This window comes from Fistularia commersonii, chromosome 26, assembly GCF_037954325.1.
Source record: "Fistularia commersonii isolate RoL2024-O1a breed Wild chromosome 26, RoL_Fcom_v1.0, whole genome shotgun sequence".
Classification (NCBI taxonomy): Eukaryota; Metazoa; Chordata; class Actinopteri; order Syngnathiformes; family Fistulariidae; genus Fistularia; species Fistularia commersonii.
Window position 1 is genome coordinate 13053496 of NC_141309.1, and position 25801 is coordinate 13079296.

The window sequence follows — 25801 nt, forward strand, 5'->3', positions numbered from 1 at the left end:
ATCTTTAGTTTTACCAGGGATGCAAACAAACATGCTCCACTCCAAAGCACAAAATAACAGACATTACTGTTCCTACCACTCTGCTGGTTTTGTTCCTGTCATGTCTTTCTTTAAAGGTGCAGACTAAAAGTAGCGTACATTCCAGTGAACTTGTTTCAAGAAAATAAAAAGTGAATCTGGTCCACTGGTGTCTGTGTTTCCCTAAGTTCCTAAAATTCTGTGAACATTATGTAAATCCTTTTGATGTCATGTGGAGAAGCAACACAAAGTAGCACAATAGAAGGTGTAGAGCTCCTTTCACGCTGCTGTTGCTGTTTCCCAGCGGAATCACTACGTTCTCATGTGATTACTGTTTTTTTTTTTGTTTCATTTCTTTTCATAGGTGACTTGGGATGCATCAGAGAGTTGGGAACTATTTAAATGATCACGAATCAAGCACTTACCTTTTTTAATGCACATGTTGGCTCTCATACTTTTGAATGACATTTTCAAACATCCAAAGTCAAATTACATAGTCAGGTACTGAGAACCTTGTTGAAACAAACTGGGTGAAGATGTGTGGGAGATTTCTTATTCTAAGTGTTGGCTGATTGATTTGAAGATTGGTTCAGAGACTTTGAAAATCCACAGTCTTGATGTCTAAATTGCAACAACAAGTTTTACAGTTTGGGTAGCTCGGTAGTGCCATTAGTCTGCATGGGAAATCTGACATTTTTTCCATGAATTCGGAAAATAAGCAATTTTTTCGTTCACAAATTTGGTACTTAATGTCTGTAGGATATGCGGCTTACACCTCACAGTTTTCTTTTGGCAGACTTAAAACTGGCACTCGTAAGGAAATCATAAGGAAATCTTAAGAGTCATAGTGGATTCGCAGCGCATTCCCCTTCATGTGTGAGCTGGTGGTCTTAACTCTTAAGCCCAGTTGTAGCTCAGTCTTTTCTTTGTTTTTCCAAGTCTTAGCATTATAATACTGGAAAGAATCAACAACCAGATGAGCTCCAACAAAACTGGAAGAAGGAAACCTGGTAGACAAACAATTGGCATGTCACAGTGTCAGTATCAACAACAAAAACTGCAATAATAATAAGAATAATAATACATTTTATTTAAGAAACCTTATTGATGTTGTAGCTATTATTTTATCTTTGTTTAATATATGTATATTTTAAACAGATTTTTAGATGCTATGCTATACCTTGTGCCCTCTAATTGCCTGTCAGGGTCAAATAAAGTTTCTCTGATTGTGATTCTGATTGAATATGGTTTCCTATAAGTCTTTTCAAAATCTTTGCAACGTTTTCAGATATGGGACCCACAGTCTTTGACTACACTAAGACTGAAGACAGACTCTAAGTAGTCTTCAGATGTGAGCTGGTGTGAGTTGATAGTTTTACTCGAGTCTTAAATCTTCAGACTTAAGGTTTAAGGTATAACCCCAACCTAAGCTAATGAATGAATGGGCAAATGGATGGGTCAATGCAAATGAAATGGTCTTTGAGAGGTGCAGCTCTATTGATGCACCACCAGAATTCTCAAAGTTTGGATTGTAATATCTCTTATTTTTTTAGGTGCCTTGTCAGGGTGGGTGGGCTTCTTTGATAAAGATCAGTGAGTCATAGATGAAGTTATGTCAGCGAGGTGACTCACTAGTGTGGGGGGATGGGGATGGTGTCAGTAGCCTGCTTCATTGTCTCTCTTCTCTTATTCCTTGCTGATTACTGACACTTATTGATGAACTGTTTAGAGGTACGTCTCGCAGTACACTTGTACCCTAGTTCACTATGCCGTGGAGACAGACGATGGAAAAAAAAAACACTGAAGTGCTATAGCATTTTCATTACTGGAATAGTCTTGTCAGGTGATCAGAATCTGCTAGTGTCTGTTTTCCCTCTGAGTTCTTCTTTGTAGTTTTCCAAACATTGTTTACAGTGATGTATTCTCCATCACCAATCAAAAGGCAATTTTGCTTGCATTAGAGTTAGATATGCTGGAGGCTGCTCACTGCGGCAGGCCATTCATTACTTCATTCTGTCAGTTTCTGTGAAAAGTATGCCAACTTCTTTTTTGGAGTGTCTCCTTTTTTTCTTAGTTCAAATGTGACTGCATATGTATATACACTATACAAACATTTACCAGTTCCTTCACGATTAGGTATCGGCAGGCGGACTGGTATGTGTTTCAGAGATTCTCTGCACGTGTTTGGCGTTAGTTTGCTGCTTCCGGGCTAAATCCTTATGTTGTTCAGGCGAAGCAGCTGCCTCTGCCACAACACAAAGCTTATCTTTAACCAACTCCTGTAGCCCCTTGGGAAGGGGAGACAGGGGGGTGAAGCATGGAACAAGGGGATGTGTGAAAGACAGCTAAATGCTACAGACTGGTGCAAATAACTCTGGGCTCAGACAGAAGGTTATGAAGTCAGTTTCATCTGGAATACTAAGTGTTATCCCTGAAGGACCCGTACTTTCACCCTTTAATTTAATGTACAATGAAAATGGTAAACAAATAGCTGATTGAAACTTATTTTGAAAGATTGAAGATGAAAATGATTGTAAGATAAACAATCCTTTTAGAGTTAGAGTAAAACAAAACAAACACAAAAATCTCCAATAACATTATAATGTGAATGATACCTGTTTTGCCTGTATAGATCATGATAATTCTATGAAGAGTAACTTGAATGATGGGGCCAGGTGGTATATTTCTTTCTTTCTTTCTTTCTTTCTTTCTTTCTTTCTTTCTTTCTTTCTTTCTTTCTTTCTTTCTTTCTTTCTTTCAACAGCTGTTCACTTGACACTTTAAATATCGGGAACAACAGCAATAGGGCAATAAATAATATAAATATACATGTACCTTTAAAAATGTAAAATATCCTACAACACCAATGAAGGCTCAACCTACAATTTTTTTGTAATTGAGCATGTTATGGTTCTCTCTATCCAGAAAAAGAATAAAATAGAATTGAAAGAAAATTTATTGTCATTATGCCTAGGACAAATTCTCGGTTTATATATTTTTTCCTGTTAACTTTTTGGGATATGGAGTTTTTTTTTAAATTATTTTTACCCCTATACATGCAACATGTTTTGTTTTAGGCCTCTTATTTTTCTTATAGATTCTGTCTTATCTTAATGTTGCTTTTTTTCTCCCCTTGTATTTGTTGCTTTCACCTGTCAGCCAATATGTTATACTTTTATAATAGGTTCTTGGGGAGCACATACAGTTAGTTTCCTCCCTTTCTCCACTACTATTCACCTATAATTTGTTCAATTTTATGCTTTAGAGCTTTTCTATAAATACAATTATTACCATTGTTAAGTACGCGCTTTTTGTCAGTGAAAAGTAGGCTTTTGGATATTATGTTACTTTCCCATATCACCCAGTCCTGGTAAGAACAGTATGCATGCATTTAAACTCAAACACAGTTGATTTTAGGGTTTTTTGGTGATTGTGAGACTGCTGCAGGAGCATGAAGAGAGCTATGATTTTGCCAAGACAAATCTCATATCATGGTTTGATGACTTTACTTCTTGCGTACATCCACCTGTTGTGGCGGGAGTTTTATAAATGCCATAGCTCTTGAGACAGTAAGCCAGTAACTGTCTGGGACATTTTGATGAAATGTGTTGCTTGACATTAGCCTTAAAAGTGACAATCATTGACTGTTTATTTGACCGTTAGGGAAATTTAGTGTTGAGATCACTTTCAAAAAATTGCTGCACAAGTTTTTTAATAAACTATGTTCTAGAAAAATGACAAATGTTGCATAAGCAGGCAATAATAGTAGGCTGCCATCCATCAGCACCTCAATCAATGACACTTTGACACACTAGGAGGAGCCAGGAATCAAACCAGGAATTTTTGGTTCCAAAGACAATTGCTCTACTTCCTGTGCCATACCGTCCCCAAATGAAGTTCCCAGACTGGGAATTGAACCTAGGCCATGGTGGTGGGAGCACTGAAGCCTAACCACTAGACGACATTGAAACATCTGTGTTTTTTATTGAGTAGGAATTGATTAGGTTTTTTTCTAGACCTTCTAAACATTACCCATATAACTTCTATTTTTCCTCCTCCCCTTCATGAGGGGAATTTATCTATTTTATTTTTTCAAATTAAATATTTCTTTGAGGTCATTTTCTCCTTCAGCTATCCTCATCTTTCAGACAAGTTAAGCATAGTTTCACCGTCTAAGTCTAAATCTAACTTATATTGGCACTTATTGTGATGGTTTCATACTTTCATTTATTGTATAATAATAATAATAATAATAATAATTATTATTATTATTATTATCATTATTTAATGATGTGCATATAATATGCATTAGTTGTGTTGTTGACGGTTGCAAACCAAATTCTAGAAAAAAGCAGTTTCCAAATTAATCCTCTAAAAAATTGGTTTGCTTGGTTATAAGTAAACAGCAATTGTACAGATCCCCCGGCTCAGTCCTTCTGGGGCGGTTTGGTTCAGATGTGGCAGGGAACATAATCAGCCAACCAAACAAAACAAGGCAATCATGTTTTGCATTATTATGATTCAAATAAGTGAGAGAACTAGCCAAAAGACAGACATTCTGTGCATAGTGTGTGGAATGGTCTGATGGTTAATGATGAAATTGTAATAAACACAGCTGTAGCTGTGGTACAAGTATGCGATACAGCAAAACATACTCTCATCAAAAATACCTTTAGGCAGCATAACCTTATATTTGAGTAGGCAAAACAAACACAATTGGTGTGAAAAACTGAAAATGCACTCTACTCATCCTCTGTCGGAAAGTGACACTGTTAACATTGTATCTGAGTTTCAGTTTATAATGTTTGTGTTTATGATATATGTTATGATTCTCTGTCCTCGAGGAGGACTACAAAATACTGCCGGTATTCAATAAGAACAGTATTCAAGTAATCGCCCTTAACCACTGACTTTTCTTAAGAAGATAAGAAGAGAAGTATCATCAAATCTTTTATGTAACCATCTTTCCTCTTGACTTTCTGCTACTGCTATGATGTCTACTATTTAATATGTATAAAAAAAATGTTTGAATACTAGCCTGGAGCAATTACATTGTGCATAGCATAATGTGATACGTTTTTATATCGGTTTTAATCATCCAAAAGTAACTATGGTAATCTATTGTCGTGTTGAAGCAAGGAAAAATGCCTTTCAGCTTTTCCAACATTTATAAAAGTTGTCTGTACAAGTTATTTTTCACAAAAAGCATTCAAAGTAACCCTGTGAATTGCATTCATCACCTGAGTCATCTTCCTGTAATGCACCCTCAGGCATTAACTATAATATCCCATGAAGCCTGGAATGAGACATCCATGTCAGAACTGCATGAGCTTTCAGTGTAGCTGTTCACTTATTAACAATTTCCTCGAGGCTTGAAACTATTAAATCCACCCATTCTTAAATGTGGAAATTTAATTTAAGGAGTGAAAAACAGAATAAAAAAAATGAAAATCTCTCTTGCCATAGGCACCGCTAGACATATTATCTCTTTGCCACAACTGAGAAGGGCCTGTTATTATAAATATTTAGAGACATGCGCTGTACAATCCACATATGTATGCATTTATAATGAATTTTTACTCCAGTCTTCATCTGCTCACATACACTTTTGTAAAATATATTTTTACTTGTGCTTCTAATGAAGGCACCATCTTTCAATTTCTATAAGTTTAGCTCTTGGGCTGCCTCCCTCCCTCAATATACAATCCACTGCAAATATTTTCCAACAGCTTTGGTTGTTTTCCATTACCTGGTATTAAAGAACCTTTAATATGTGAGTGAAAATATTGCTGGAACTATTTTCATTTCTCTGTTATTTTGTTTTCCAATTCCCTCCATATTTTATCTCTCACTTGGATGTCAAGGAAATCCAATTACGTGGACACATTCTGTGACAACGCCACAAAAACACACTCCATGATAGCAATCATATGAATTCCTGAAATGGGATTTTCAGTGTCCTCACTCATTGCTTAGGCCATGTCTACACAAAGGTAATTGGCAAACAGATCTCCATACAATGTGTTTTCCTCCTTTCTTTTATGTCCACTCAGCATAACAATGTGTACTTCTGTAATCTCTGCTGAGCAACTAAGAGCTGAAAAGCAAAAGGAACATGCCTCCTGGCATATGGGAAAAATGACTGTCACTTTAGAGGACCGGCACTCAGCAGCTTCCAAAATGACACGAGCAAGAGGCAAATCCTGATCTATTTCATATTGTTCTTGAATGTTTTGGCAAGCCTTAGCACTTGCCCTACAACAACCTTGTTATATCACAGTTACAGTCTCAGTATGCTTCTCTGTACATACTGTGATTAAATCTGATAATTACATAGTCACATGTGTTGAATCCTAAATGCTCTCTTATCTATCATGGTTGCATTGTGCTGCTGAAAGAGCGTAAGTCCATTAATAATTCAAAGGTTGATTGTGTGAGAGTGTTGTATTTACCTCACAAGAGTAAATGTGTACCCTACTACTGGCATTCCTTTCCTGCATTGTAATGCCAGCATTGCATTACAACTGTCTGTGTATGACAATGTACAATTTTATAGATTATTTCTAAGAACCAATTACTCATTTTAATTATGTTGCCATTTAAAATCATGGACAACTTCGACTCTGCATACAGTAGTTGTTATGATGTCTGCATTGTTTTCCTCCTCTGCTGGGTAATGGTGATGAGGAGCAAAAACCGACGGATTCCAGAAACTGCAGGCTGCATTGTCAGGCTCTTCGCCCGCAAGCACACTGAGATAGTCACTCATCTTTCTCCCCAACGATCCTCTGCTTTATCATTTTTTGTTCTCCTCCCCTGAAACCTAACCAAGGTCTTATATATAGTTTGGTTCTTTTCTCTTCCTTTAAAAAAATAAGATTAGAATTAATACAGCAGTAGTGACACTGGCAGCATCAACTCTGACATATCTTCTGCTTCGACATTGTTGGCATGTGGAATTTAACTGGATGCTGTGCTTACCATGTTTAGCTTCTAAATTTTGTTTGTTATGTATGCAGACTTGTTACCTTTGCACAGGGGACACAACTAGGATCAAATTTGTTGGTATTTAGTTTTTAATTGAAGTATTTGAAATAACAAGTTGATGTCAGGATACCAGTGATAATAATGTGGCAGATGAGTTTTGAAATATTGCTTTGCTCACCAAATCCCCCTGGAGACCATCATTATAGACTAAGAGATACCAGTGTATCAAAAACAAGGTACAATGCACTGATAACACAAAAACTTTTTAATTACAGCACTTTCACAAACTTCTAAAACATTTTTGTTATAGAAATTTTACATACATTGCTGATCAGTTCATGTATATATTACATTTCTGTATGATTTGAAATATGGCATATTTCCATGTCCTTTTTTGTGATGGCTTTTGTGATGGCTTTGCAAGTTCTTGAGTTTTGCCGTTTTGCCATTCCCCATAATTTTAAAATCAAACTGGGAAAATATTGTGCAGACACACACACACACACACACACACATGTAACATTCGTTGTTGAGACACTTTAAATCACAGGAAAAGGACGTGTGCAGTAGCATTGTCATTCCGTGAGTCACATTATAGGCTTAACTGAAATCTGTCAGCATAAACAGTCATTCACCTAAAATCACAATCAAGCAGAGGTTGCCTAATAAGGGAGGCAGGTGGCTGAATGCATTAGGAATAATACAATATAAGAATAAGAGATGCCCTTTGGATGTAGACACACAGAGATTTATACTGACAGTGTCTTCTTCTTTTCCTTTTCTTCTTTTCCCGTCAAGGGTCACCACAGCAAATAAGCCTTCTCCATCTAACCCTATTCTCTGTATCCTTCTCTCTCACACCAATTACCTCTCTCACTACGTCCATTAATCTTCTCTTTGGTCTTCCTCTGGACCTCCTGCCTGGCAGCTCCAATTCCAGAATCCGTCTACCAATATATTCACTATCCCTCCTGTGTACATGACCAAACCATCTCGGTCTGGCTTTTCTGACCTTCTTTTCAAAACATCTAACATGTTCTGTTCCTCTGATAGACTCATTCCTGATCCCATCCATTCTGATCACTCCTAAAGAGAACCTTAGCATCTACATCTCCGGCTCTGCCTCCTGTCTTTTCGTCATTGTCTCTGTTTCTATACCATTGGTCTCACCACTGTCTTGTACACCTTTCCTTTCATTCTGGCTGATAGTCTTCTATCTCATAGTACGCCAGACACTTTTCTCTACCCATTCCACCTTGCATGTATCTATTTATTTACCTCCTTTCCACACTCTCCAATGCTCTGGACTGTTGACCTGAAGTACTTGAAATCCTCCAGCTTCTTGATCTCCACTCCCTGAAGCCTCACAATTCCACCTGGGTTCCCCTCATTCATACACATATATTCTGTCTTGCTGCGACTAACCTTCATTCATCTCCTTTCAAGAACATACCTCCACCTCTCAAGATTTTCCTCAACCTGGGGTAGCAGAGTTGGGGGACTCTGGAGTGGACACAACTATTTTCGGGGCTGAAATTAATGAAGCTGTCAAAAAGCTCTTCAGAAGTGGGGCCCTGGGGGCTGTCCTTGCTGACACGCCTGTGCCGCATTGTGTGGATGTTGGGGACAGTGCCGTAGGAGTGGTAGACGGGGGTGGTGATCCCCCTTTTCAAAAAGGGGAATCGGAGGGTGTGCTCCAACTTCAGGGAGACCAGACTTCTCAGCCTCCCTGGTAAAGTCCATTCAGCAGAGCTGGAGAAGAGGGTCTGCCAGATTGTTGAACCTTGGATCCAGGAGGTTTTTGTCCTTGCTGTGGAACAGTGGACCAGCTCCATACCCCCAGCAGGGTCCTCGAGGGGGCATCGGAGTTTGCCCAAGCAGTCGACATGTGTTTTGTGGATCTGGAGAGGGCAGTGACAGTTGGACTCCGCCAGGGCTGCCATTTGTCATTGACTCTGTTCATAACTTTTATGGACAGAATTTCTAGGCGCAGAGCTGTGGGGTCTGGTTTGGTGGACACAGGCTCGAGTCTCTGCTTTTTGAAAATGATGTGGTTCTGTTGACTTCAACAGGCCATGACCTCCAGCTCTCACTGGAGCTGTTCCGAGCCGAGTGTGAAGCGGCCGGGCTGAGGATCAGCACCTCCAAATCCAAGACCATGGGGCTCAACCGGAAACGGATGGAATGCCCACTCTGGGTTGGGCAAGAGGTCCTGCCCCAGGTGGAGGAGTTCAAGTATCTTGGGTGAGGGAAGGATAGAGCGGTAGACTGACAGGCGGATCAGTGTGGCATCTGCAGCGATGCGGACTTTGTACCGGTCTGTCAGGGTGAAAAAGGAGCTGAGCCAAAAGGCAACCGGTTGATCTACATTCCCACCCTCACCTATGATCATGAGCTGTGGGTAGTGACCGAAAGAATGAGATGGCGGATACAAGTGGCTAAAATGAGTTTCCTCTGCAGGGTGGCCAGTCTCTCCCTAAGAGATAGGGTGAGAAGTTCAGTCATCCAGGAGGAGCTTGGAGTAGAGTCACTGCTCCTCTGCATATAGAGGAGTCAGATGAGGTGGCTTGGGCATCTGGTCAGGATGCCTCCTAGACTATGTCTCAGGCTGGCCTGGGAACACCTTGGGGTACCCCCAGAGCCCAGAGGAGCCGGACCATGTGGCGGGGGGAGAGGGAAGTCTGGGCCTCACTGCTCCGGCTGCTGCTCCCAGTCGTCAGTCCTCGCAGTGTCCCACTTCTTCTTTGTTAACCACTTTTTCTCTATATACTCCTGTAGTTCCTCTTTCCACCACCAAGTCTCCTTATCTACTTTCCTTCCAGATGACACACCAAGTACCCTCCTCCTTGTCTACTTGATCACATTAGCTCTAGTTGTCCAGTCATCTTGAAGTCTTCTTGACCACCCACAGCCTTTCTCAACCCCTCCCTGAAAACCATACACCACTCCCCCATTTTCAGCTTCCACTACTTAGTCCTCTGCTCTGCCTTGTCATCCTACAAACCACCATCCTATGCTGTCTGGCTACACTCTCACCTATCACTACTTTGCAGTGACTGATCTCTTTCAGGTTACCTTGTCTATACAAGATGTAGTCTACCTGCATGCTCCTACCTCTGCTCTTATAAGTTACCTCATGTTCCTGTCTTTTCTGGAAAAAAAAATGATATTCTGCATCACTTCATCTCACTCATTCCAGAACTTCTTCTCCTCCTCTAACTCAAATCCCACCTGTGGGGCATAGCCACTAACAACACTGTGCATCACACCTTCAATTTCCAGTTTCAGCCTCATAAGTCTGTCTGGCATTCTTTTCACCTCCAGAATATTTCCAACAAACTCCTCCTTCAGGTATCACTCCTACTCCATTTGTCTTCCTGTCAGTACCATGCTAGGACAACTTGAAATCTGTCCCTAAGCTTCTAGCCTTACTACCTTTCCACCTGGTCTCCTGGACACACAGTATATCCACCTCCCTTCTCTGCATCATGTCAACCAACACTCTGCCTTTTCCTGTTATCGTCCTAATATTCAAATTCCCAGACTCTTGCCTTTCCTCTTCTCTCTCTGCTTCCAACACGCCTTCCTCCTTCGTTCTCCTTCGTTGTTCACCCCACAGTAGCCCAACTTCCACTGGTACCCTGTAGGTTATTGGCGTCATTGACGTTGTTGTTGTTAACCCAGGCCTCGACTGATCCGGTATGAGATTCTTATGTTTGATTTATGTTTGATTCGTATATTTGGTTTTGGCAAAAGTTTTACGCCGGATGCCCTTCCTGACACAATCCTCTGCATTTTTCTGGGCTTGGGACCGGCTCAGGGAGACACTCGCCTGTTCCCCCTTGAGGCTGCATTTCATACTGACAATCTCACGATAAACTTGATCTGTAACGTTGGGAATGGAGAAGAGACATTTGGCTGGGCATAGTTGAGTTGTGTGTATGTGTGTCTCCTGTGTGTGCGATTTCAGTGGTAGTTTTTATAGCAGCTGAATTCTACAAAAGCTTTAGTCTCATAGATGATCACAGTGTTTTACACAATTTCATTAGCTGGTGAACAGTTACAAAGGGCTGCCCCAACTGCTGACTCACTCTTTCCTTTTGACACTGCTGCTTCTTTTCCCCCTTTCCCTCTTAAATTGCACATTCACTGCTCAATGTTTATGCAGAGCGGATGGCACAGTAAAATAGGGATTTCTTTATCAGGTAGCTTGAAGGTATGGATTACAGTCGCCAGAGGAGACAGCACAGGGAAAAATGCTTGAGAATAGGTCGAAAAACCCCATGATGCACACGTGTTGCTCGATAGAGATGGAAACTGGCCACAGGGGTAACTGGAGAGCTGCCTGGTTTGCAGGATATAGACCACTGGCTGGGGACTCCCATTATCTTCCACCCTTATCATTATTGGATTTCCCTGGAAATGTTTATTTCTTTTAGTGCTCTGCTGACAAGCAGCTCTCTTACTTATCTCATTACTATTTATTAAGGAGCCTGAGCATGCTTTCGGGTGAGACTCATGATGCTTGGTAGAGGGATCGAGAATGTCGAGAGAGTTAAAGTATGAAGGTATGAATAAACAGTCACTGCAGGTGGCTTTTCCTAGATTTTTTTTCACCACAGAAAGGATTGTGATGACATGAAATAGCTTTCAAATCAGGAATGAACCCCCTGCTCCCTGATTGCCTCAGCAGTGCATGCATTCCATGTCTTTGTACGGCTCAGTTTGGCTCAGGCTTGCAATGGTGCAGATGAAACCTCATCTGGTTCTCTTATGATTGCTGACAGTTTTACAAAGTTGGATTGTGTGTGACTTTAAAGGTTCAAGTTAAAACTCTTACATATTCACACTTCTCTCATTCCTTTGGGAAATTCATTGTTATTGTGTCTTCATTACTTCAAGGGTCAGTGCAATATTTGGTATTCTGGACTTTCACTCTTAATGTGCGTACTGGTTTAGAATGTGCAATACTTTGGATTAATTTTGCAGTCTATTTGAATCTTTTTCTATTGTTTTGAGAGATGACATTACATCTCAAATATCAAGAGTAGGTTTTGAAACTTTTTTTCTGGCGTTATTTTTACTAGGCTTTAAATCATAGGAGGAATCTAACTTTTGTCTAATGAAACAAAGTTGAGATGAATGTCAGAAAGAACTCCATAACAGATTTTGCTATTGTCTCAGTTAATTGCCTCTGCACAACACCTGTTTTTCTTTGAGAGATTCCTTCCAAAAAAGAAAAAGATTTTTTTCATAACAGAAACACAAAAAATAACAATCTTTCCTGTGTAGACTATAAACATCTGGTGAGTATTGAGTGACTTTTACTTAACCTACTAGGGGTGACTGGTTGCAGAGCCAGATTGATCCTTAGGTCAATATAAGATACTGCAAACACACTAACGGATATGGTCAGAAGACTAATGACTGGTTCCCCTCTGTAATTCTGTTTATAGCATTCAGCACTGTAAAATGTTGTGATTATCAAATTGTATGCTTCAGCTAGAGGCTTTCAAACACTTCATAAGGGGTTGATAAATTATAGTTGCCTGCCTTCTCAGCACTTTCATTTGAGATGAATTTGTGTTGTGGCTCACTCTTTTTATTGGAATGTTGGGTCATACAGCAAACCTCTCTTTGGGATGTTCCGAGTATTTTGGACCCTCCCTTGAGTAAAGATAGTTAGGGGTAGAGGGAGACCCCTACACTATGCTTCAGACATGACAGTGATTTATTTACAGCAACCAGACACAAATATACCAATTCTTTCAATTTAGATATATTTGGGGTTTTGTTGTGCTTTTGTCGGCATCCCTTGAACAAATTACTTTGAAGTTTTCATTCTTCCAGGTCATGATTGATCCTTGTTTGACATTCCACTGAGCTTCTTCACTTGAAGACATTTCACCGCTCATCTAAGAGTTGCTTTGCAGAAACAAGTGTGAATGGAGTTGCTATGATAATAGGAGTGTTGCTAGTCTGAGACTGCTCAAGTGATCTAACTGGTTCCTCTCTTTGGATTCACACAATCTGAATTTATCTGTACCTATTAGAATTTTAACTCAAGGAAGTCCAGAGAAGGTCTACCTTTGTTATCCCTAACAATGCCACGGAGTTATATATGGAAACTTGCCACCATCCATTTGAACTGAAGAAGCCTCTTGAATGAGAGAGATTCAAGTCCAATTGACACAAAAAGATTTCAACAATAATTACTTTTTTAACCTTGCATGTCTTTTTATTTCACTGCAGTCAGAACATATAATAATCATCCACAGTTATACTGTGCATCCATGGGAAGAAGCTGTTTAATTAGATACCATTTACTGTCTGATCTAACTTCTGGCCTTTTTGCGCACAAATACATCTCCTCTGTGTGATATCAGGATAATTTGATGTGTACATTGCAGAGAGGGGATTTACATTTCCCATAATACAGGTACTGATGTGATTTCAGTTGACCCTCTCGATTGCAAATATCCTCTGTACAATAAGGTTATCTGATATAATCCTCCTGTCTTCGACATGATATTAGTTGTAACTTCAGCTCTGATTCTGGTGGAGTCCAATCATATAAGTGCTAAGGTTGGGGTGATCTTGGTTGAATGGGGTTTGTTATGTATATGAGTGTGTTGTTTGGAAACAAATGGGTCGAGTGGTGAAATGTCTATGACAAAACTGAACAAGCCAAATTGCTCCAACAACGTTTGACTACAAACACCATGGCCTGGATGACAAAGAACCTTCACAGACTCATAGTTGTAACAATATCATTTTGTTATCATTATCATTACATGTGTTCTTATCTTTGTTTGTGTTTGTGTATGTTTCGTATTTGTTACGTAGATTCCACAACTACAAAACGTAGCTGTGCTTTCCTGTGGAGAAAAACTCAAATGTGATAAAAGACGCAGAAACTATAAATGTATACATACATACAGTACATACATAAAAAGAAGGATGTACATTTTGTGTTCACCTGGGAGATAGAAGTGGTTAGTCATGGAGGAGTAAAACAAACAAACACACACACACACACACACACACACACACACACACACACACACACACACACACACACATATATATACTGTGTGTATATATATATATATATATATATATATATATATACAGAGAGAGAGAGAAAGAGAGAGAGAGAGAGAGAGAGAGAGAGAGAGAGAGAGAGAGAGAGAATATTTCATATTTTCACGTTGAACACAACCCCAACACAACATGATAAGGCATCACATCAAAGAAAGAGACTTGTCTGGAGAGGGCAGATATATTCATTGCCACTCAGACAAGCAATCTCATAGTGCATGTTGAAGTGCAGCAACAAATTCAAGATGAAAGCACAGTACTATCTTTGGTCTAACCTGTCATCTTGGTATGGATTGGATAGGTAAAGTGATTTGCTCCTGTTGTAATTTACTTTTGTATTCTATCCCAGAACTTTGCTATCAGACAAAGTCACTCAGAAGCCTTTTACAAGGGTTGGTTCTCTTTTATGGGTTAACGGCACTGATCATATATATATAGCTGTAGTGTTGAAGGTTGAGGAAAATGTACACTGAGTGCTGAAAATGTGTGTATCTACTTTGCACAACATACACTACGTTGTATGTTCACCATAAGCTAATGTGTTAAATGCTATTACTAAGGTGTAAAATGATACATGGGAACATAAGATGCTCTGCCCTGTGGATGTGAAAATGCTTTGTGAAACTAGGTTGGAAAAAAATGGATAATAAATGAGGCTGAATGCAAGGGGGTTCATGAATGCAATGAAAGCATCATTGTCTGTGGATCTGACAAATTGAGTCGGGTATCTAATCCCTCTTCTCTTTCTCTGTGTGCAGAAGTTTTAGTTTTTATATTTTTAATTTTTTTTATATTTTCATATCAGTTATTTTACTCTAATTTACAGTATTCCTGGACCTCTAAATAGTCATAGGTTTATTGAAATGTGTTTGCTGGGGAAAAATTAAAGGATCATAGAACATTCAGAAATACTCTCATATTTGTCAGCATTAGCACTTTAAGGATCTTGTGTCATAGCAGGTAACCTTTTCTTTTACAGTCCGGTTTACTTTTTAGCTTTTATGAACTGTATCTCGAGATTGTTACCATTTATTAGCACCGTTTCCTCAAAAATAATCAAGCAAACAGGAAAGAGTGTATGAATGCTAAGGGCTCTAGCGCATGTCCTCTTTCAATAACGTTCTTTTTACAAGTCCATTATGCCCTCCAGCTTTTACATCATCAATTTGTCCTGCACTACAAAACAGTCACGACTCAAACTGAATATCCTCCCATAATTTAAAAGACATTATATGATACATTACTGAGAAAAAGTGTGGGCGATTGTGTTATGAGTCTCCGAGCGAAAGGACAGGTTTGAAAAAACAGAAAAGCCACATCCTACATAAATGATTAATCTCACTTTTTCTCCTTGTTCCACATTTTCTCCTTTTTGTGTTTACGCATATAGCGGACTTTCAGATATCCCCCATCAAAAAAAATTACATATAACATATATGTAATTTATGTGTGTGGGCGTGTATTTGTATGTGTGTTTTTGTGTGTGCGTGTGTGTGTGATAAGATTTAAAAAAACATTGAAACAATAGATGTGAATCAATGCAGTTGCCCTATAGAAAGTGACTATTATACACCTTGGAACATTTTTTTTTCATTTTTTACATTAAGTAATGATGAAATTCATAGTAAGAGAAATAATTTAAGGGACTGCAGTTGGATATTTAAGTTGTGGAAAGGGGAAGAGTGTTTTTAGCTTTTTAATTCACAAAATGGCTTGATTTGATCAAAAATATACCAAAACCAGAATGTTTATAAAGCCAAAGTGCATTGAATTGCCCCTATTTATTAATGTGGTCATGTGTGTGTTTTAAATAGGTGTCTCAGGAAACAAATGGTGTGATTCAAACCAAGATGACATCTCTTGAATGCAAGATATTGCTATAAACCATCTGAATAATATGTTGTTTGACAGAATGACAGGGAAAATCATTGCCTTTCTGTACGCAGCTGTCATATACAGCTCAGCAAGGTGCATTCAATGAGTCACTTTCCTGTTAGTAAAAGAAAAAAAAAAAAATTCTTTCTTTCTTATACAAAACATGCTTCTCTTTCTCCACAGAGTCAAATTAAAAGAAGGATTGACGTTTCTCGGGGCTCGTCCCAGCAACCCCACACAGTGGATTGTGAGCCAGGATGTGAGAAGTGAAGGCCACAGAGTTGTAACTCTTCATTGCCGTCGGAAGGAGCCCGGCTACGATCAGCAAAGGTCAGCAGATGAATTACAATATGAGCAATATGAGAGAAGCTTCATATTGTTGCACCGTGTTACCTAATTAATGTAATAACCTGGGTTCGCAGTATATTTGACCAGAAGCAGCAGCAGCACAATGGCATACCATAACAGAACAGTTAAAAGTTTAGTCACAAACATGAAAATAATCTCAAATTATCCGGCATGGTCTCTGCTTTGCTGTTCTTTGGTTCTTCACCAACTCCTTTAGAAAATATCTGGATTTTATCAGTAAAATCCACTCTGCCCACCACATAATCTTCACAAAGCTGCCGACGTTTTCCAATCGGCAACCTATTTGAGAAAATGCCAGGTTTTCCATGAATTTTGGATCATATCTGCCTGGGATTGAAATACGAATTTTTTTTTTTTTTTTTTCTGACATAAAATTTTTGATATGGTCAAATTTGAGACATGTGAGGAGAAGCACATCAGATCTGTTCCAGAGGTGACCACCCACACTCAAAAGCCACACCCAACTGCATTAATACCAGGAGGGGTGTGGGTAGGGGAGTCTTCATCTTTTTCAGGCTAACTTTATCACTTTATATATTCCCTGATTCATATTCATATCAATTCCCATAGTTTTTAGTTTGTAATAGAAAACAAAACAAAACGGATGCTAACCTGATGGTATCTGCACCTCCATCCAAATAAAAAGCACCAGATCATTTCATGGCTCACCAAAATAAAATCTATGTATTCATATTATGGATGTCCCCTCTTGGAAATAGTCTTGGAAATAAAAAAGAAAAAAAAAACTGTTTGGGCTCCTTTCAAGTTTTAATGAGATCTGTGCCCTTGGTGAGATGTGTCCATTGAGACCACTGCGGTCTGATAGACGACTGTAATACCTGCTCATTTTCTTCAGTTATTCTATCTTATCTTATTTGCATATACTTATTCGCCATCATTGCTGTATTGTCTAATTTATTTTGGCCATATCAGATCAATGTTCGAGTCCTTAAAAATAATCCGACAGATTCTGAAGTGATTTCCAGCACGAGTAATAGGTTACTGTGTTAATTAAATGCTGAGAGAAGGCTGTTTTGATTTTAATTTTTTTTTCTCTCTGAGAGCCAAAAGTACTTTCAATAAATGAAACTTTCCAATGACATGCATGATTTTGTATTTGTGGTTAGTGGGACTATATATTTATTTTTTTTCCACTTTGGACATTCTAAATTTTGGGTGCAAGAAACACAGACACTTTAAATATGCAATTTTTCATGGAATTTTCTCAAAGTTTTCAAGCACAGAGAGGTATATAAAAAACTGTGCACATATTAATATATACATACTGTATGTATGTGTGTATATACACACACGCATATATACTCCAAATCCAAGAAATACAGAAAACTCTTTATCCAATGAAGGCAAATGAAATGTTTTCGTATAATTATGATGCGTGCATCGTGCCCGAGCACACCTTTTGACTTTATTTAAATATGTTTACCTTAGTTATAGTATGAGGTAGTGACTAAACAAGGAGCTTGGTCATAAATGTTAGTGCTAGTTACTTTAAACAATTTTGAATTAGCAGTATAAACATATATAAAGTGTAAATATATGAAAAAGAGTTATCATCGAACTGCAGCAGTGAGCGGCAAAGCTTGGCAGCTGCCTCCTCTTGGCCTTTTAAGTCAGGAATTATCCGGGAAGTATTATTCTGTCTTGCAGCATCACCTTCCCCCCTCACACCTGTGCACCAAAGTGCAGTGATTTCATGTTTTATTGATTTATTAATTGCAGAAGCTAGAGTCATGAGTGAGCATATTTAGTCTAATCCCTGCTGTTTGGGCCATATACAATGGACTGCTCCTTAACCCCCACAACTGTCAAAGTGACTTCAGATAGAACCCAAAGATGTGATGGGAATAAAATATACAATGCCCCAATTTTTCCTTTCTCTTGTCCACCATGGTCCAAGTCATTTCAATGAAGATCCTTTAGAGGGGGATTAGATGTAGCTATCTCATCTCTTGAGCTGTCAGTCAGCCTGCTTTCCTCCCTTTCCTCCTTCCTTGAGGCTGTGAGGATGATGAGGTGTGTGAATGCTGGATGGGTTAAACAAATGCTGATCCTATCTCTTATTCTGCTTTGGTTTTTTACAGCAGGGTAAACATTATTATCCTTTTTTGTTGTTCATCTGAGGCAAACTGTAGAACTCAGCAGTTTTTGCCATTCACATAATCTCCACTTTCTAAATCATGGACCTTTTTTTCTTTTTTATCATTTTAAAGACTAGACTGCTCTGCAATGCATCCCGGCACCATTGATAAAACGTTTGAAGAGAATGTGGCGTGCCGTGTTTGCTCATTACTTTAAGTAATGAGCGAACGCGTTGTAGCTCAGGGAGTAAGAGCGGTCGTCCTTGAACCCTAACATTTGATTTCTGCATTCCTCCTAGCCAGTCGAAGTGTTGTTGAGCAAGACACTGAACCCTTAACTGCTCTTCTGGCGCTGCCGTAAAGGTATCTCTAAATTGTCAGTTTGCCTACTCAGTTCAAACAAGGGTCATCGGGCTCAATGTGCTGGACGAGAAAAGGGAAAACAAACTTGGTATAACACAAAGAATTATTCTCCAACTGCATAGTATAGTATTGTGTCTTTATATCTCTTCAGGAACACCTTTCTACAATATTGGCATATTTTAGGAATAGTATAAAAATGTGCAGCCATCTATTTTTTGGGGTTGAAATGTGAGTGTCCCCAAATTGTTGGTTTAGCCATGTTCAGCCAGATTGCGTTTGCGTTGTTTAGCGGCGTGCCTATCAATCATGATATTTCTGGAAAGCCGCACTATCTGTTGTGTCAAGAGTTCTCCCTGTGGATGCACCATGCCTCTTTTTCTTAACACTCACTGTTTTCTACTTAATACTATCAAAAATCTAAATAAACCTGTATGCAATTATGCCCCTGACAATTAATCTATGGTTATGTTGATGAAAATGAGCTTCCTTCTTTCCCTGCTCACTCAAACTATGATCATATCAAATAATTTCATTAGCGCTTGTCTTGTCTCTATTATGCATCATTATGACCCATTCCCATAGAGCATGTTTAGTTGTACATGGATGGTAGAATGATTTGGACAAGTACATAACTGCTAATCCCCGGCACCTGTACAACTGAATATCCCAGGGTAACAACAATAGCTTTGTTTGGACATTTTCACGCATGGCTCAGGACCTCGAAGTGTATTGGATTTCTATTAATTCTAAGAGGGGTTAATTCAACTTATACCAGACGCATGGTTTGCAGGGGTAGTCTAATCTCTTCTGTTTATTTATGAGAATATCATGGGCCGTATGAGTTGGACTCGCAACATCCCCCTCTCCAAAAGCTGATGAGCAGTGAATTTATTCATATTTTGGGATACTGTCAATAAACAAAATGAAAAAGTATCATTTACAACAAAAAACCCTCCTATGCAATATATCTCTCCCACATACTCAGAATAGAAACACGGTTCATTATCATCAAGCATACTGAAGAGTTAGATATGATATCCAGATACACCGTTGATGTGAACAGCAAACATAGACCAAATTCACCTTTTTTATTAGTTACAAAATGCTTTTGCTGTTAACAACTGTTAGAAATTCTCAATACTCATAAAGATGTTCATATAGATCTTCAGTATATAAAAAAACCTTTAAAATGGATTATTGTTGGCAGATCCTGTTGTGGCAAATATGCCGTAATCTCCAGACTATTGAGCGCATCTGAATAAAAGCTGCAAAAGTTAAAAATAAATGAATAAAACATTGTGTCCATATATAGGCTGCACTCGTCTATAAGCCACATGTGTCCACATTGTGACATGAGATATTCACAAGAAAAATATGTTACACAGAAACATCTTTTAAAACTTTTAATCAAATACATACTGGTTACTTTCACAAATATGCACTGGAAATGATTATTTTCTGAATAGTGCCCGTAAGACGGTTGATGAAAAAATTTAATGATAAGTAACACAAGGCAGGCAGCAAGGGGGCGCAGTGGTTAGCGCTTCGATCTCACAACACGAAGGACCCTGGCTTGATTCCGACAGCTGGGCCTTTCTGTGTGGAGTTTGCATGTTCTCACTGTGTTTGGATGAGTTTCCTCCGGGTTCTCCCACAGTCCAAAACCATGTGGCACGTTAATTGGACAAAAATGTTGTCTGTCTTTGTATGTGGCCCCGCGCCTCTCGGGCGAAGACAGCCTGGATAGGCTCCAGCCTCCCACGCAACCGTGAGTGCAGGATAAGTGGTAGAAGATGGATGGAAATAACACAAGGAAAAGTCCATCCATCTATTTTCTATCCCCGCTTGGTCCTCCTCCAGCTGATCACTATCTCTGTCTTCCTCCTGCGCATTAAAATCATTAAAGTCCTCTTCTTCAATGACGGTATTGAACGGCCTCAGAATTTCACGGTAATTTCATTGGTCCGTGTGATGAGGCTAAATGTTTGGCAGCATGGAGCTCGTTAGCCCTAAAAAAAATCCATAAATTAGCCGCATCATTGTTTCAAGCCGTAGTGTTCAAAGCGTGTGAAAAATGTAGAGTTACCTTTGTTTCCCAAATGAGATACAGATAACGATGCTCACATTAACACAGCAACCCTATCCAGCCCAATTGCTCCTCAACTACACACTCATTAACATAATAAACCCCGTAATTGCCCACCCCCATCTCGAGCAGTCATATGCCGGATACTCCCTGCAGTATTTTAGAAACAACGAAGCCTCTCAGCTGGTAGGAGAAATGTCTTCAAGGAAATAAACTAAGTCAAGTTGCCACAACAAGATGTGACAATCATAGACCATGGCCTGGGAGACTGAGAACGGTCAAAGATGTTCAAATATATTAGAGGTGATTATGTGTTTTAATGGCGACATTTCAGATTTTTTTTTTGTTTATTTTTGAGATGCCAAAAATTGGTGGAAAGTAACAAGTGTGTTCTGCTGAATGACTCACTTTTCAGTCTTTCTCGAACATTCTTGGTTTTGTTAGGGTTTTCCTGTGTCTTTGTCCTTTATTTTTAGTTAGCTGTATGTGTTATTCCAGACCTGCAAGCGTTGTTTAAGAGGGAGTGTTAATAGTTACCAGTAGGTATTTCTGATTCTGATTCTGACACTTTTAGTCTTAGTTTTCCCTTGTCCTTGGGCTTATCTTATTTTTGTCAGCTAATCAGTTCTTGTCAGCCCTGGTCTTCTCCTCGGGCTTCTTCTCCATGAAGCTTCCTACCTGCCATCATGTTGAGAATCTGACATATGTTGTGTTATATCTGCAGCTTTTATTTTAGTTATTCACCATCTTTGTCTTTGTCTTTGTCTGGTCTGTTTTGTTTCGCTTGCAGTTAGGTAAATGCCCTTTTCCTGGAATATTCCTCTGGTTTCTTTTCATTTTATTTGTTTTCAGATAGTTATTCAGTTTCCAGTTTTAGCACTTTTTTCAGTTGTGCCACTGAGCCCTGTTTTTGTTGAATACATTTAACATCACATTCTTAGATAGCTGCCTGAGAACTGTTGTGTTCTATTTTGGGGCATTCAGCCTGTTTTCGATTTGAACGTCACTAGATTTTGACTGGTTACTTTTATTGTTTTTTTTTTACTGTAGTGTTATCCCTCCACAGTTTTATTTACTCGACCAGAGTCTAATCCAGTGTGTGCATCATCCTCACATCAAGGGAGCCTTTTACGAGCCCTGCCAGCTTGCAGATGGTAGCAGCTGAACTAATGACACAAGCACAATATTATTATCAGTCACCGCGCTCATGATCACAGCAAGATTGGATGCATACAGATACTTTTCAAGAGAAAATAGGAATCCAAGGTTCAACTGTCAGCTATGTAGCAGGTGAACTGTTGGTACTGTCTCTGAATTTTGAATTTTAGACATACTGTATGTGTTGTTACTGAATAATGGCTTGGCTAGGGAGTGCATATACAAGCCTCTGTGTAGCCTTGAAGTGAGTTCCCCCCTCCTCCCACTGAGGATAAAAGAGCAGGGGAACCAATGGGTCAGGTGCACAGTGTGCAGCTTCAGTCACTCAGTTTAAGCTGTTTACTCTGGCCAGCTGAACCAGCCATTTCCTCTTGTTCACAGCTAATGCTCCAGCCACACCTCCTCTTCACCAATTTGCATTAAAATATAAATAAAATTGTCATGCGTGTTCGTTCTTTCTGCTTGCTCATGCTCGTACGGATAGAGTACTTGCCTCACAGCTAAAAATAACAGAATAGAATACAACACAGATATTGAAAATATTGACCAAATAGCATTTCTTTTGCCCCTGCTTTGCATTAAATTTCTTTCTTGGAATGATCCAAAGGTAAATGCAGACGAATATCCTAAAAGCATTACAGGGGTGACTGTTTTGCTGCCAGTAAATAGGGATGAGTTTGACCAACATCTTATATTGGAAAAAAAAAACATAAGAAACAAAATAAAACTGCATTCTTTATATTCTGTGCAGTGGACCTGCGATGTTGAATGTTGTATGTGATAAACCAATGAACAGGGAAAATGTAATGATGTGAATATATTGAGGAAGCGGTGAAAAGCACAAGAGACCAAGGAGGTAATTCTAAAACTGCCTGTATGTAACTGTTTTCAACTGTAATGTCCCCACTTGTAACTCTGAGTCAACGGTGTTTTCCATTTACTACTGACATTTAAAATATCACCATGAAATGCACATAACCTTCAGGAGGTGGTAACTTAAAACAAATTATTTTCTTTTCCTCACTTAGTTTTTTTTTTTTCCCAAACCAACCCAAACAAAAGCTTAAACATAGTGTTAGCATCGCCTCATTTTTCTTGTCCACCCTCTGTGCAGTGTATCTAAAAGAGCACTGCAAAGCACAGTATTGAGTGCCTACAGAAGTGAAAACATAAGGCGTGTGAATTTTTTTAATAACTGTAACAAGTACCAAACTTTTTGTACATGGATCGGTAAAAAATGGGTTTGATACCAAATGATGCAAATCTAATAGAAAATGAATAAATCCACCAACATTTGAGTGACTGTACAGCACTCCAGGAGCTTCCAATACACAAATGATTTAATCAAAGTAGAGATTTTTAGGCTGGCATTTAATTTTAATCTTAGAAATTACATAATTTTATTCCGTTACTGCACAACTTTCAATATTTGAGGGAAGGTGAGACTCTTTGTGTGACATGCTGGGAGTTTTAGAGAGAGTTTGTCAAGAGTTCACAGTGAGTCTCTATAGAAATGGGGCAAAATTGCCATTTGGAGCATACATTAAATTGGCTGAAGAGCACTTTGGTAGATTGAAAAGTTCACTTTGTCACTGTTAAATGCAAGCCCATTCAAAACAAAGGCAGTCTTGCCTCCTCAGCATGTCGTAAGCCATAAATGGAGACCTCAGTAAAAAGTGTCTTTGCAGTTCAATAAGATAGTTTTGGGGGCAGATGAGTTTCCCAGTTTCTCTGTCAGCTGCCACTTAATAAATCTTCCACACCACACCAAGAAGAGGGACGGGAGGGTAGTTCCCTAAGTACAATAATTGCTGTATTTTTTGCATACCGTCTTTTCTGACTACGGGCAACAACGCTATTACGATGTCTAAATAATCTACAAAGAATTAGCACAAATGTAATGACTTGATACATTTGATATACATTTTTTTTTAGCAAGATTTTTTTTTCTAGTTAATTTCACAGATATCGTGTATTAGTAAGAAGTGTGGATCAACAGGTGAAATGTTGCAGTATCGATTTCTAATCCCTTTTTTTTACATTTTTAATGGTATATCATTTTGGGCTTCTAACATGAATTACCAAGCCCTTGTGTAGAAACATTTATTCATGCAAATTTTCCCTGTAAAAAAACACAAATGTGCATCAAGCGAGGCATCAAAAATCAGATTTATCATGAGCCACTTGTAGACAGGCTGTTTAATTCAGCATTAACAAAGGCAGAAATAAAATTGCTTGGTTGTATCACAGGCAAACAGGACCATTTACTTGCTAACTTGACAATGTTATTGCTGACACGATTAATTATGAATCTGCCCTATCCCCTGTGGCCTACTTCTGACAAAAACAACCTCAATGGAAGAACACTGACAGTATATACCAATAAACGACTGTCTCCGTTCCTTGATTTTTGCTTATTTCTCAGTAACAGAAATGTTGTGCAGTCAGCGCTTTTGTGCGTGAGCAGACGTGTCACTGCTTTTTTAACACTTATTTTTCCAAAACTCTTTGATACATGTTATGATATGGTGTGAGCCAGAAGTGATAACTATACAAATCGAATTGAATGTAATTGTAATCTGAGGTGGAGAAGAGACATGTGATATTTTTTTGTCCCTCCCATAATACAAAAGTATGAACATGGGATGTCTTTGTGATAAGATATCACCCCCTCTATTGCCAAGGAAACAAAATGGGTCATGATTTTTTTTTTACAGATGTTTCATTGTACTTTCCCACCATCTTACCAATTACAGAGTAAAACATGCTGATCTGGTCTGTGTGTTATACAACAGGTGGACAAGATATTGCTGTGGGAATACCTTGTCAACAAATGAAACCTACTCATATATTTATTATCTGTGCAGTGTGTTCTCAGCGGCTTTAAAATGAAAATGCTGGATTGCATGTAGCAGACTTCCGCTTAAATCAGAGCACAGCGGATGCTGTCCGTCAAAATAGATTCGCGGTCAGCACCATGTGGTAAATGGTGTCTGTGTAGACAGCTCTGTACAGTGGGGGGAGACAGATTGAGGCTTGCATGTGTCCCAGAGAATTCATGTGTTTCAGATTTATAAAGGGTTTATGGGCGCATATCCTGCTCTTAGAGGTTAATCTGCCTGGGGGATTAGATTCTTGCCGCCAGTGTTTGTGGGATTGCATGACAGAGAATGGATTTCTTTTCATACTTAAAGTAAAAGATTGTAATAGACAATTCGAATCTAATTTAACGTAAATTGCTGTTTTTTTCCACTCTTCTTGTAGATTTTTTTTCCTTTTTTCCAAAAGCCAAACCAGGAACTTTGCCAGCTCTGTCTAGCCCTAACTTTGGATTATTTTAGTCTCCACAGCCCAAAGAAAACTTGAGTTAATAATGAGAAAAATAATTAAATAGTGAAACAGAAACGTTTCAGTTCCTTCCTTGACATCAGCTTATTAAAAATTTAAGATTCAGGTTATTATTTTCAACAGTGATAAAATTTCTGAGATAAATCACCCCTCCTTCTTGTTTTGTATTAATTTTGTTTGCTTTCAGTGAATGTGCATGTCTGGAAAAATGTGAATTGCAGCCCCTGGATACTCAGACTATGGTTTAGAGTAACAGCTGGTCCAGTCAGTAGGACAAGTAGGTCAATATTTGGGTTTGTTTCCCTGTAGAAAAAAAGAAGTGAGTGAGAGAGAGAGAGAGAGAGAGAGAGAGAGAGAGAGAGAGAGAGAGAGAGAGAGAGAGAGAGAGAGAGAGAGA

At 38.8% G+C, this 25801-nt stretch overlaps 1 protein-coding gene across 1 annotated transcript in view; it reads left to right on the forward strand.

The window, feature by feature from the left end:
- Window positions 1-25801, forward strand: part of LOC147218673 (transmembrane protein 132C) — a 136941-nt gene that overhangs the window by 49122 nt on the left and 62018 nt on the right. Inside the window, exon 3 of the mRNA XM_086174143.1 lies at window positions 16165-16311. Coding sequence (XP_086030269.1) covers window positions 16165-16311 — 147 coding nt within the window. The remainder of the gene's footprint in view (window positions 1-16164; window positions 16312-25801) is intronic.